Source organism: Cinclus cinclus, chromosome 3 (assembly GCF_963662255.1).
Source record: "Cinclus cinclus chromosome 3, bCinCin1.1, whole genome shotgun sequence".
NCBI classification, from domain to species: Eukaryota; Metazoa; Chordata; class Aves; order Passeriformes; family Cinclidae; genus Cinclus; species Cinclus cinclus.
The window spans coordinates 9,135,585-9,149,936 of record NC_085048.1 but is presented as its reverse complement, the minus strand read 5'-3'; the positions used below and the strand labels follow the sequence as shown (position 1 = coordinate 9,149,936).

Genomic DNA, 14,352 nt, shown 5'->3' with positions numbered 1-14,352 from the left:
TCTGGGACCTCAGCAGGACTATAAAGGCAGCTACATGAATACAAGAAGGGAAATACACAGCCAGCAGTAGGTTTATAGAGAACTTTGAGGAACTGGAAAATATGCCAGCAATTACCATAAGTATAATTTTAGAAATAATCCACAGTTTCAGAATTAAGTGTATGCCACAGTATTTACATTATAGTCTCCTGCAAGAAAAAACAAATGCAGCTTCTAAAAAGAAAGAAAAAAAAGAGCAGCCATAAATCAAATTTGAAATCTAGGGGTGCACAGCAGGACACATAAAAATCATTTTTGCGGCGATGATTCTCACTGCCTCTTCACAGAGTTGCCAAAGCTCCAAGCTCCAGCTCGAAGAGCCTCAGTGACAAGTTCCTTGCTCAAGGAAACTTAATCTGCCTTTGGCATCTGACCAGCCACCATGGAAGAAGATGCAACTCCCCTATGTTAATGAATGGAAAGCAGCCCACGCAGATGTCAGAAGAATTTAAATGGAGCATGCAAAAAAACACAATGATGTTCTCACACTAGGGAGAAAACTGCAGAATCTGACACCGTGGCTGGTGACCAGGCCTTAAAAGGCAACACACAGGCCTCTCTGACATGCAAGGTCAAGGGATTTAATATAAAACACGTCAAATAATATTTGAGTGACCATCATAATCTCGTATTAATGAAGCTTTCACCTGATTGTACGTCTCAGGGACTAGAATTCTTTGTCCTGTATCCCTTTATAGTCCCTACTCCAGGGGAGCAGCATCAGCCAAGGAGCAAAACATTACAAGGACGTTATACAGAAACACATGTGAAAACTCTTTTTGATCCTCTCTAACTCTGGAATTGTGAATTTGGCTGGAAAGCACTTTAAGATATTTGCCTGGGTTGTGAAAACAGGGAATCTCAGAAGGATTCAGCCAGGTGTCTGTAACACAGCTTATTAGAGAAGTTTTTTTAAAAAAAATTCACTTTTTTTTCCCTATATATACATACACACATACGTTATTATTAGTTTGACACAGCTATAAAACTTACATATAGGTTTTTATAATACACATTCTATGTATGCATTTTATAAAGCCAACAAGCTTGCCTGTTGTTCTCTAATGCTGTTTCACCTTTAGGATAAATTAAATACATTCACCTCTACAGAAACCCCACAGACAGTCTGATAAATTTGAATTAAACTAACACAGTTGTTTCTGCTCAAGTGACATGAATGCCTGAAGCTTGGGAATTAAAATGACCAGCTAAAAATTGTGATGGTATTTGCCAGTCTTCCCCTGGAAATAATTAACAGCATCCATCCAGACAGATAAGATATGAAGTCCAAAATGCTGATTTCATCCACTGCAAACCTACTGGACTTTGCAATTATGCAATACTGCAAGAGTCAAAGTCCACAGGTGTATTTCAATGATTATTTCTGCCACCTCAACCAAAAGAGGTACACAAATACAAAAGAAGCCTTGAGTTTATTTTTTTTTTAAATGTGTCTGTAAACTAATGTTACTTGGAAGGGGGTTTAGACTGAGATATAAAACTGAAACAACTGAGTTCCCAATGGAATAGCCAATTTTTCACACTTTTTAATGGTAGAAACCAGGATTTTCTAGTGCTTACAATTAAATAATTTTTGTGACATTTTCCCCATAGTAAATGGAAAATTAAAATATTTAGTTAGATCTCCTAGTACACACCTACACTTAATCTCTTAAACAGATGAAGACAGATATAACCACTTTTAACACCCAGAGGTGGTTGGTCTGATAAAATCCATCCTACAACCAATGCTGGCAGAGAGACTACTGTGAGTTCAGTGCTGGGTCTAAAATTCTCAGTGGGAATTTTTCAGCCAGCTCCATGGTCTGAAGCAGCACTGGACACGAAGAAAACAAACCTCATTCTGAAAGAAAGAGGGAGAGCAAAGGAAGTACGTGAAGAGGAACACAAGACTTGATGTCAAATGGGTTCACAAGAAAGCCTAAGAAACATCTGAATAACACAACCCTGATGAGAAAACAGCATCAGGAAAAAGACAAAGACAGGAAAATAAATAATTCAAACCCAAGATAACCACAAATTATTTGTTTTGTGCAGATACAGAGCTCTGAAAATTTGATCGCTTTTGAATAATATACAAGGAGAAAGCAAACAATACACCCAAAAGGCACCAGAAAGAATATTTTCAAATCTGTATCAGATTTTCCTATGCTGTACCACTGGTAAGAATTTGAAAAAAAAAAAAAAAAAAAGAAAAAAAAAAAGAAAAAAGGACAAAGGCAGTGATTTGGGTGCTTTGAGGTTACAAGGTTTATTTATTGGTCTATTGCTTGTTTTGTTTTATCAAGGTAGTAACAGACAGGAAACAAATAGCAAAGAGAACACCAAGACAGTTGATTTCAGAAAAAAAAAAAAAGGCTGAAAATGTGTTTCTGCAATTTTTGTGTACTGAAACTTCCAGAATGTTGTATTTGAAACCAATAGTCTAAGGTGATTTTGCAAAGGAATTTGCATTTGCATCTGCCTTTAGTCTTCAGAGATGCAAGATAAAAGAACAGACTGTTCTGAACATGGATAAACCAAGCTTTTCCAATTCACATCCTTAAGGAAAGACTCTTTGCATTGATGCCACTGTATTTCTGACTGAGGCAAAAGGCCTTGTAGTTGGGGTATTAATACTGGTCCTAAATAGATGCCCCATGAAGACTTCAACTGAAACACTTTTTTCAGAAAAATACAAAACACAAGTCACTTCACAAGCACATTTATTCACTGTTCAAGATCTATAGCAAAGACTTGCTGCCTCCTAAGAGAAGGCTGTGGTTATGGATATAAAATATCAAAACCTACAGATGGAAGGCAATATTTATGTATCGCTATATATTTACTTATTCCCAGGGCAGTTTTTTAATCCAACAAGGATTATTAAAGTTTGTTTTCAAAAACAGAAATTAGGACAATGATCAAATTCTTCCATCATGCTCATAACAGGAAAACAAGAGCAAGAGCTCTGACTAACTGAGTTTCTGGTCATACTGTTTTTCATAATCCAGACATTAAATATAACAGGTCATATTTATTTTTATTATAGATTCAGTGATCCATAAGAGCTACTATTGAATTGAAATAAGGCCATGTGTTAACTAGAATCTGTAAGAGCATTTTTATTTTTCATTCTTTTCAGATACAACTAAGTCAAAATGTTTAATATCGAGGCAAATTCATAGTAGCTCAGGTATTTCTTGTATCAGCTCCCATAAAGGAAGTACATTATACACTCCTGCTGTAGCTTTAAACATTTTAAATGCTTTATTTGTACATGATGCACATGGAAACACTGGACTTCCTTCATAGGTAGGTCCTTCACTAAGCAATTTCTTATTCCCTCCTGCCTCAGACATCCCATGAAGAGAAACAGATCCTTTTAAAAATTTTCAAATCAAGCAAAATACCCTAGAACACAACTTTTCCATAACTCTGGCCAACTCAAGCCACTCCATGCTGCAGGAGAGGGACCACTTCCTCTCCTGATGCTGCTCACACAGCCAAGCAGGAAGAATCCATGCTGAAAACGCCTCATTAGTAGGGAGAGGACACCAAAAGAAGACTGTGGATTGAGAAATTTCAGTAAGTCACTTCAGTAAGTCACATCTGCCACCCAGATTTAGTGGAGGGAAATACTGTCAAGCACAGTTGGACATTCAACCATCCTGTCATTACTCTGCCTTCTCAAACTTAACAAGCCCAACCATGCCAAGCCCCCATCAGAGGTACTTCTGGAGCACTGGGAAATTCAACAAAAATGTCATATTTCAAGCCTAGATCTGACATACAGGCTCCTCTCTGCATGAGGAAGATTTTATTTTTATTGAAAGACTATGTTTTTTTCTGTTCTAAAGACAATGGAAGCTCGTGGGCTGACCCAGTAAACAAAGCTCAACTGTCAGCATATTTTAAAATATTAGTCACAAACAAGTAGTACATAAGCAGCAAAAATAATGGAGAACAGTGTCCTAAGTTTTTAATTTTTTAATATATAATGTGGGATAGAACACACACCTTTCCTTCAGGGGGTACTCTACCACCATGCATGTCATCTAGCCAAATTTACTTTGGCATCCTTTGGTGTCCACTGTGTCTCAGAAAAATCCTGGTGAAACTGTACTGACATATTCCAAGTTTTATGTGGATTAAAGACAGAAATCAAGCAGGTGGAGACAAATTAGTATTATCTGCTATAAATAATGTCCTCAGGAAGTCAAACTGTTTACCTCATTAAGTAAAGAGGAGGGTAATTTGAAATTTATTCACATTTTACAAATAAGAATCAGACCAAATAATCAGTGGCTAGTAATACTTTAATTTTCATGCACAAAGAACTCCAGCTTACAGTACTTTACACGCATGACCACCTGAGGAAACAAGGCTGATCTTGTAATTAAGTCATGAACATTTGTACTAGAGATAAAGAAATGGCTAGAAAAGTTGGGAGGCGTGGCTTTGGAAATGTCAGGAAAATATGGGTGGGTTGTTTCTTGGTTTGTGTGTATGCTTTTGCTCCTGTTCAAAGTGAAAACACACATCCCATAAAAGCTTAAGAATAAAAACTGTTTTGCAGTGTTTATGTCTCACTAAAATAGTAAACTGCTTACTTCCTTACCTGCTGATAAGAAGACCAATCACAGGGAAAGGGAAAACATTTTACCTTACTCTATGCACTTCCACCTGGATTGTTATGCTGCACAAACTTTTAACTCTAAAGTGTAGTCTCTTCCCAATGATGACTTTTGCATCCCACTTACCAGTTACCAGAGAGTAGGAAAACTAATTTTTTTAATCAGAAAAAAAAATTCATTGCAGTGTAAAATACAATTTCTCCACATCAGAATCTGAGAACTCAGGGTAAAATGCAAAGAGTTGGCAGCTTCATCTGAAGCTGTGGAAACAAAAGCAGAAGCCTCAAGGGACAGGCATTCTCAGTGAATCACTAACACCTGGAGAGGCTGGTGGGGCACCAGCTCCTGCCAAAGAAGTTTCCAGATAGAGCATGTGAACTCATGTATGTGCTGAGTGCTGTGGACTGACACCATAATTTATCAGCAGAAAGTTCTGTGGCAAATCCAGCTGAAGGAATTCCCACCTTCCCCCTTGACTACCATTTCCACCCTCCTACCACAGCTCACCAACCCCTGAGTTACAACTGGCACAATTCTGCGGGGACCCTGCTGTGAACCCAAATAGGGAACTGTTCCAGCTGTAAAAAGACCCCAGAAATAAATGCATGTACGTAGTTAATTCACAGCACGATCCCTCAAAGTATTGTTCTGGCATAACTGAGGGGTGGAATGGCACAGCATGGTGGGAAAAGGAATACCTTATGCCAGTATTGTTGACAAACATTTTGAATTGCGAAATAATGGCCTTAGGAAGTTTTTTAAGTTCTCCAAGCACTAATCTCTTGGATTTCTATTGTCTGGTGAGTCTTAATGAACACTGTGCAAACAGTTTCTAACTTCCACACTACTTTATACTCAGGAGCATCTGCTTTATACTTAACTTCATGGCTCTAACAGCTATGTGAAGGCAAGACCTCTATGAATGCTTCAGTCTCTTCACTGGCTGACCACATCCAAAGAGAGGGTCAATTACTTAAGTGTTATCTGCTAATAAAAGCAGGTAATAGTAGAGACTTTCCAGGAAAACTCTGATTGTGTTATGCTGATCACATAACATCATAACACAAAGAGGTGAAACACAGGGAAAGACACTCTTGAAAATTTTAGGAACACCAGGCAGTTTTCTCTGAGCCAGTGTGATGAACAGCCCAGCAGGCAAATAATACATTCGAAGTTAAGTGGTTGCTTCAACCCCTATGCTGCAGGTGAGGCCATGATAAAAGAGCACAGCATTTCTCTTCCTCTCTGCAGGAAAGGGATGCAGATTCACAGCCATCCTCTCCACACAGTAAGGAACAACGTTTTATAGTAAATAATCCAGTCTAGTATACTATCTGCCGTAGTAAGTTTAATTTCAGCACAGTAAATATCACAGAATGGATGAATGCTGCTGCTAAGATAAAATGTAAAAGAGAAATTGTTCCTAACTAAATGGAGTATCTGCACACAGACATAAGGAATTCTGCTCAGCTGTTTGGATATGAACAGCATATAATCAGGACACAAATAAGATGCAACATTCAGACGTTTTTTGGTTCCTGCTAATTAGCCACATTTGACTCAAATATGCCAGCTGGTCTAGATGCCATTCTGAGCTCCATAGCCTCCACATGCCTTGTCAAGAGAGCCAAGACCCCAATCAAACAAAAATTTAAAGTTGATTCCCTGGACCAGATGTGTAAAATAACAACATCTTCACTTTTGAGCACCTAAAATTTCCTTTTTCTCTGCCCCACTGTCTAAGATGAGAATGGACAACAGAAGCACTGCTCTCCTTCGAATGGTATGATCAAAATAAGCAAAGGCAATAGGACTCATGAAACCTTGTATCTTATTCTAGTATAGGTACCTGAACATAAACACAAAAAGCACAATGTTAATATAATGGAAAACATCCACATAGGAAATAATCTCAGCTTTAGGTCACTAGAACTATGTGATCCAGGATTAAGAAAAGTAAAGCGTAAATTAGTGTACAAACAGGGCACTTGTGTAGCTTTCTTCAAGTAATAACACAGTTACACTTTCAGAATTTCACCTAAAATTCTCATTGCATGTAGAAGCACCACTTAATTCAACCCCCAAAATACAAAGTTAAATGAACAATTCCTTAAAAAAAAAAAAAGAAAAAAGACCTGAAATACTTTTATGCGATGAGTTCTTTTCCTTAATGTCCTTTGGGTATTTACTGCTGTACCTTGAAAGGTGATACCTGCCCTGGCACAAGAATTTTTCACAGTGAGTAGGAGTGGAGCTGCCCATGGAGCTGGTCAATGTTTTAAACATTCCAGGAGAAGAAGTATTTATTATCTCACTCTATGCAGCTGTGCTTCTATGTTAATTTATTTACTTGGTGTTAGCTGATTGTAAGTGAATGCTATCTTAGAAGCTTAGGTTACTGTATAATTACAAATACTGTAAATGTGAATGAAGATTTGTTTGGTGCTTTGGGACACAATCTGTGAGGATCACGGGTCATCTACTGAGAAGCAGCCCAATGGAAAGGTGGGAACAGAAGCCCAAGCACTCCCAATCTTATATTCTCTGCTCTAATTTGACTTGCTTTATTTCACTCCTCTGCATGCAAATACAAGGTATTTGTATGACACTCAACAACTAACACAGCTGGATAATCACTGTCACACGGCCTTATAAAACTAATAAATTTTTTTCTGATAAGAATACAGTAGAGAATCAATCAGTGTTTACCTGTGCATTCAGAGGAGACCCTGAAGCCTGCAGTATGGTGTATCTGGCTATTATAGCAATAACTTTGCCAAAACACACTTTTTTTTTTTCTCTGATCTTTAGAACAGCTCCCTCTTCTGGCATACTCTGCTTATACTGTATTTAAGTAGCAAGCTTCACTCCTCACCGATTTTTAATTCTATTTGGTTCCCAATACTTAACAAACCCAGTTTCATTGTTCAGGCTCTCGCTGTTCAGTACAGCCGTGAAGGCAAAATACAGCTTTTGAATGACTAGTTCTTATCAAGTGTTTATCTAAGATTATCCATAGACTTTACCACCTTTTGAAAGCATCCCAATAGCAACCAAGACCAGAATCCACACATGAACAAGGAGCCTGGATAGTCAGTTCAGGGCTCACATGTGCAGGATCAGCGAGTTTGGAAGGGATCATCTGAGATCTCTGAGCCCAGCCTCTCCCTGCTCATGCAGAGTCAGAGCAGGCTGCACAAACAGTCCAGTTTTGATTACCTCCACAAGTGGAGATTGACATCTCAGGGCAACCTAACCCCTCAGTAGGCAGAAATGCTCTAGAAATCCCTACCTATTGGTTTTAGCCATCCCTATCTACTGGTTCTACAAACTACCCAGAAATTTACACTCCTTCTTCCTGCATCTGAATTAGTTGTTTAGTATTAGACTGGATGAAATAGGGCCTTAAGAGTCCCTTTCTGAACCTGGTGTCACATCATGGACTCAGCCTGACCAACCTGTCTGTGCCCCCTCCAAGAGAAATAAAATCAACAAACCACCAAGCAAAAAGTAAACCAACAAACAAAAAAAACCAAAAACAAACAAACAAAAAAAAAACCCACAAAAAAAACCCCACAAAAGTTTGTAAGAGGTCTCATAATCCTGCTGATAGTGACAAAACTGCAGAGAACACACTAGGACAGACTTTTTTTCCTGGACAATGCTTTGGTACTGTTCTGTCAAAAAAAACTCCAACAAATAAAAACAACCAACCACAAAACTAGAAAAAGGAAAAAACTGCCTAATGCTTTCAGACAGAACAGGTTCTCAACTTTGTTCACAGAACTGCTGCTGGAGCTCATTCAGTGCCTGTACGCACAAAACATACATGACCCAGAACTCCCCTTGCCCCGGAGGTAAGAAATCTGTTTTCCTCAATATGTCTGTCCATTGCCAGCAACATTCCCTTCCCTCCAATTGCATTTCAAAGGCAAATCATGAACACTGATATGTGCTGGGGGAGGAGACCCTGGCTATTGACTTGGAAAGTAGCGTCTGAGAAGACATAAAGTACCTTCCCAGAGTACCTCAGTGGTCTTGACTGCAAAATCAGATTTTGCTTCACATAAACAGTTCTGATCCACCCACATGAGGTGCCAAGATTCCATACAGGATTCCAGATTATATCCTGGTTAGAGTAGCCAGAAGCTACACACTGCAACCTCATCTGCTGATACTGAGAGTCTTTACTAGATCCAGATCAGTTGCTGCCGACCAAAGTATAACAGAAAGATTATGTACCAACAAGGGCATTTAGACACATAAATTTTGCATAAATCAATGCCCATTCTAAAACAAACCGAAGAGAATTAAACATGCTTTACACAGCTTGCTGAATGAGGAAATAGATTATTTTACCCCTCAGTCTCAGTGGTGACAGCAGACCCTCTGAAGAACAATTCATTCCAGTAACTGTTGAGCAAATTGAATGATTAATAACTTTCAGAAAGCTGGTTCGGTGGGAGCCAGAAAACAAAATACCAAGGAACTAAGCTTCAGGGCCATACAATTAGTTTTATTGCAAAGTATTATAACATAGTGATTCTTATTATAACTCTTCTAATGCAAATGTTGAGGGTGAAGATAAAGCCAGATAATGCACTGAAAGTTTTTCAGAGTCCCTATGTTACAGACAAAAATGGAACTTCAAAGATTTTAAAAGTAACAGGAACTCTCACCTCAAGAGAGAATATACCAAAGACTTGTCATAATCCAGGCAAATTGTTTGCACTGTTCTCACTGCTGAAAAATAGTTCAGTAGTTTTCAAGTGAAAGTGTTGTTGATACAAGTACATGTAACTACTCCTAGGAGAAGATGAGAATCCAAGTTCTCAATTTCTGTTGTGCATAAGCAATTCTTGACTCAGACAATTAGCTCAGAAGAAAGATCTTTATACTTGAAAAGAGTGTCTGTTTAAGTCTTTATAGCCCTTAAACATCACCAAGTGACAGTATGAGGTGGTAAAACAGTAAGATGATCCAAAAACCCAGCAGTGATTCAGCTGCAAACAGACAGATCCAGAAACTTCACAAAGCATAGGGAATACTCTGCATGCAGACCAGAGAACTAGATTTCGAAATTATTTCTGTATATTAATTAATGAAACTTGTGTGACATGATTTACTACAAAAAAATATTATTTACAGTATATATGCTCCCGAAGTAAAAGATTCTAAATTGCAATGGTAATACAAATTATAGGAAGCCTGGAACAAAGGTACCCAAATGTACTCCAGCAATGAAATGCAAGAAAAACTTCGATGAAAAGTAAAATGTTATGAGCTAAACAGCACAGTGGTTTTAAAATTTGTATTTATTTGCATGACTAAATGTTTCATAAATACACAGGCCCGAACAGACAGATACTATTAAAACAGGAAAAAAAATCCATTACACTTTGTGGATTATGGTTTTCAATGAACATGAACAATGCTAAATATTGCTGTAGTAGATTTTGTATTTCACTGCTAATTTTACACTAAACAAACACTGTAAAAGCAAAAACAGTCCTTTAGGACACAAGAGGAAAAACAGTAATTCCTGTCCTTTCTGTAAGACCTCCATTTCCAGAAAACTATGGACCTGATTCTTCAGCTGTATACATTTAATGTTATTCTCATGAGTAAATCTCATCAATTTTAATAGAAAATAATTAATATTAAGAAAGTCAAACAAGTATATGCATATATTCTGGACTGAGGAAAAATTGGACCTTCTACATAGTAGTAACTTTAGTAAACAGATTATTACTCCTATTCAGAGGTTTTGTGGACACAAAAAAAATGTTATGAAACAAAATGTGTGTATTAAACATTTCAATTAATACAGTAAAGCTTTATTAAAATTATAAGTTCACACACACTGCCACTAATAATAATAATAATAAAAACCCAAAACATTAGCTTGTTGAAGCTAAATGAGATTAAACTCTGCTGCATGTTCCGTTTTTCAACTGCTTCAAGCACAGGGCGTTCTCAGGAGGCAGAATCCTTCTTCATTTTAAGTCAATGGGAATTCTGCTATTGATTTCAGAGTAGAAGAATGATTTGGAGGTTTTTCTTTAAGTGGAGAAAGGGAGAAAGTTAAGTTGGACCTGAGAAGAATGCTCCCTGTTCTGAACTAACATTATTAAAACACAAAACAAAAATAAATATAGAAGATTTATTGTCAAATCTGCAACAATTCGATTCCAGCAGAAGCCGAGAATTCTGTCATCTTTCTCAATACCCACACACAACTCTGGTTTGACTACTTGTTAACAAAATCATATGACTGTATTTCATTAGGACTGGAAAAAGTATGTACCAGAGCAGTCTGATACACAGAACAGAGTAACACATGCAGCAGGACTAACCACCTTCAGTTCAGATCACTCAATGTTTGGCTGTGCATGATCTCTTTTTTAAAACCAGAGCTGCCCTTGTCTGAATATTGCTTTCCTTGACTTGTGTACTAAGATGTCCTCTCGCCCCTTTTCCTCATTCCATAAAGAATCTCAACCATGGATACATGCCTCTCAAGTGTGAAAATTGCTAGACTCATGAAGGGCTCCACATTTCATACTCTGAAAGTTACAAAAAGCACAAGGGGAATGCTATCTAATCCTGTTAAGGTACACGAACACGTTGCCAGATGACCCAAATGTCTGGATCTCTCCTAAGGCTGTGTTTTTTTCACTGGCAGATAAGCCTTCCCTTGAAGGCTGAAAATGAGGCATGTAACAGTAGCAAAAAACTCCACCTTTGTTTCATGAGAAGCAAGACTACACTTTGTTATGCCAGGTCCCTGGCAGCTAAGCTCCCTGCCAGCCACAGCAAGAAGCCTGGGTAATTTAATTCACTACTGAATTTGGGCTCCTAAAGTGAAGATGGCATCATAGTGGTAGCTGAGGTTTTAAATTGTTTTTGCAGTGAGAGAACTTCCAGCTTGCTACCAACATAATTCTGAAATAAGAGCAAAACCATAAATCAGCTGCTTGCAAATGCCTGAAGACCATGACAGAAGCACACTGAATATTTCACTGCTGTCTAATTCTAAACATCTAACTAGTTAAGATGTTATTAATGAGCCTTCACAGAACTATTCTACAGGAAATCAGCTCCATGTAGCCCTGTCACTTCATTTTACTGCATTATAAGTTTCCTATGATGAATCTGGAGGCCATGCATGCAATGTATGTGACTTGGTACATTCTGAACAGAGCAACTTACATGCCTTGTAGAGGTACCTATGCCTTGGATGCTAATGCTTAACTTTTGTGCTCTTCCCCTACACATCTTTCTACTGATATAATCCAGTTTTAGATTTATCCTTGTTACAGCCTCTACTATCACCCCAAACAGAAGCCTGAAGACTGGTGGAAGCTCTAGAACTTGTGGGAAAAAAACTCTAAACCTAACTGTTCAATTAAACCTTCCACAAATGCCTTAACTGACAGAAAGCAGCAATTGAAAAGCATGAACTCAGGCTTGTACCTCCAGAGAGATACTAAAGAGATTCTGCATAGTATATTTGGTTTAAAAGATTTATTCCCCCACAAAGCAGAAACAATATGTACTCATAGGATGCTGCTTCTTTTCAGTTAAGGAAAGAACTTAAACTTCACTGTCACTGGCTTAAAGAGTTACTATTCAGCTTCTGGAGGCAAAGGCATAAAACTATTGTGTCCAAGGAAATGAACATAAAATATTCCACAAACCTTCCAAAACACTGAAAAACTGCACCTGCATTCTCTTTCACCACTAAGTAAAGACCAAGCCACTCACAGTCCCATAAACAGAAACGAGGAACATGAAGAAAGTTGTTGATACTCAGAAAAGTCATTATTTACATCACTCATTTTGGGGGAAATAACAGTATCCAGTATATTCAAATAAACTATGGAAAGCATTAGAAATCTGCAAACTGACAGGCAGTGAGAGAGTCACAGTATCTGTGCTTGAGTAGGCTGAAGCTCTACTTTTGCTAAAGGCAGAACTTTTACAGTTCTTTGGCAGACTGCAACAAAATTAGGACTTCTCCATTCATTTTAACATATGCCAAATGCAAGTTTAGAGCTCTCATTTTAAGAGAGCCACATTTAAGTATAATGAAGAACTGTGCAATACTCACTGAGTTCAAGAGGGTTAGCATAAAAATTCACGTGCAAAAATCTAAGTTATAAAGCTTTTACTATTTAAAAAACAAAGAAACAACTGGATCTAGATTTTTCCTCAAATACTGTGACTTTTATCTCTCAGTTGGCACACAGTTGGCATTGCAATAACATTTCAAGGTGCAAGAGATAAATGGAAGAAGAGCAATGAAAACAAACAAAAACCCACAAAGCTCTCAGTAAAGCACCACCACAAAGTAAATGAGTAAGACATTCTAATTTCTAAGTACTGCCTTCTGGCACTGTTTAAAATAAAGGTAGCAGTAGTGATGCCTTGGGTTTTAGGTTTTATATTTTTGAGATTCTCTGCTGTTTGGTATGTAACTCTGAAACTTCATTATTAGTTGTTAGTAAGTTCTCTTCACTGGGTGGTTAGACAAAACAATCCCTTCCCAGCTAGAGAATCAAGGACACTCATTAACCAAAAAGCTTAAAAAACGTCGAAGGGAAGGGGGCAAGCCAGGGGGCTGAAATTTCATAGCCTGGGGCTGTGGTTGGTAATTGACTCCAATATGTAGATAAACCAAAACTTATAAGAGTGTCAGAACTCGTGACTATTGGATTATCAGACTCGTGCCATTTTGGATTTGATTTGGATGTAGCCCCAGCCACTCTCTTGCACTGCCCAAGGTGTATCCTTCCAATAAAGACCTGTTTTATTCCTTTTGCTCTGTCTAATCTCTGTTCCAGGTTAGCCTTTCCTGGCATCAGTTTTGGCACCCAGACAGCACCCAGTCATGAGTTTTACAGTCAAATGTAACAAAGAAATTTCACCACTGCCTTATTATTGATTTTTTTGGCTATGTGCATGAGCCAAAATCTACCACTTATGTAGTGAGATTTTTGAAAATTAAACTGGACAAACCCCTTTGAATCAACAAACTTCTAGACTTAAACAAAAAAAGACCCTTACCAGGAATAATCATGAACAAGAGCCTGGGTAGATTTTTATTTTCATCTTTTGAGAGGTCTTTCCAAGGCCCACACTTTAAGACATGGGTAGCAGCTCCACAGCAGTAGATAAATTCTTCATGTAAGGGGACTGGCTCTTCTGACCCCGACCTCATGTTTGCTGTTAAGCAGAATAAGATACTGTTATAACAGGTCAATACGTAAGAGTTGTCTCTTTGCTATTATGCCTTACCCCACAACAACTGCAAAAAAACCCAGCCAAACCACCCCACCCCCAACAGCTGTCATGCCCAGTACTCTGAGGCCCAATTCAGTATTTCATGTCTGAAGGGGCTGTAGAAGTTGATTCATGTTACTACTGTATGAGAGAAAGCATCTTTCAGTTTCTGTCACAGAAATACACAATGAACTGAACAGTAAGTTCTATTCTGCCTTAAAGGCAAATAATTTCCTATTTCTTGTTCATACTGTCCACTGAAAAGATTCATTTGAAACCCATTTGAAGGCAAACAAATGAAAAACTACCAAACGGAACTAGTGCATGAATGTCTTTGCAAGTTTTGTGTGCCTCATAATAAAACTGGATATTGCAGCATAATCAAAAGCAT

At 38.0% G+C, this 14,352-nt stretch overlaps 1 protein-coding gene across 1 annotated transcript in view; it reads right to left on the bottom strand.

Annotated features, from left to right (window-relative positions):
* The window catches only part of LDAH (lipid droplet associated hydrolase), a 96,483-nt gene extending 82,584 nt beyond the window's left edge, over window positions 1-13,899 (bottom strand). The window contains exon 1 of the mRNA XM_062488443.1: window positions 13,746-13,899. Within this exon, the coding sequence (XP_062344427.1) occupies window positions 13,746-13,899 (154 nt within the window). The remainder of the gene's footprint in view (window positions 1-13,745) is intronic.
* Between the last annotated feature and the right edge of the window lie 453 nt (window positions 13,900-14,352).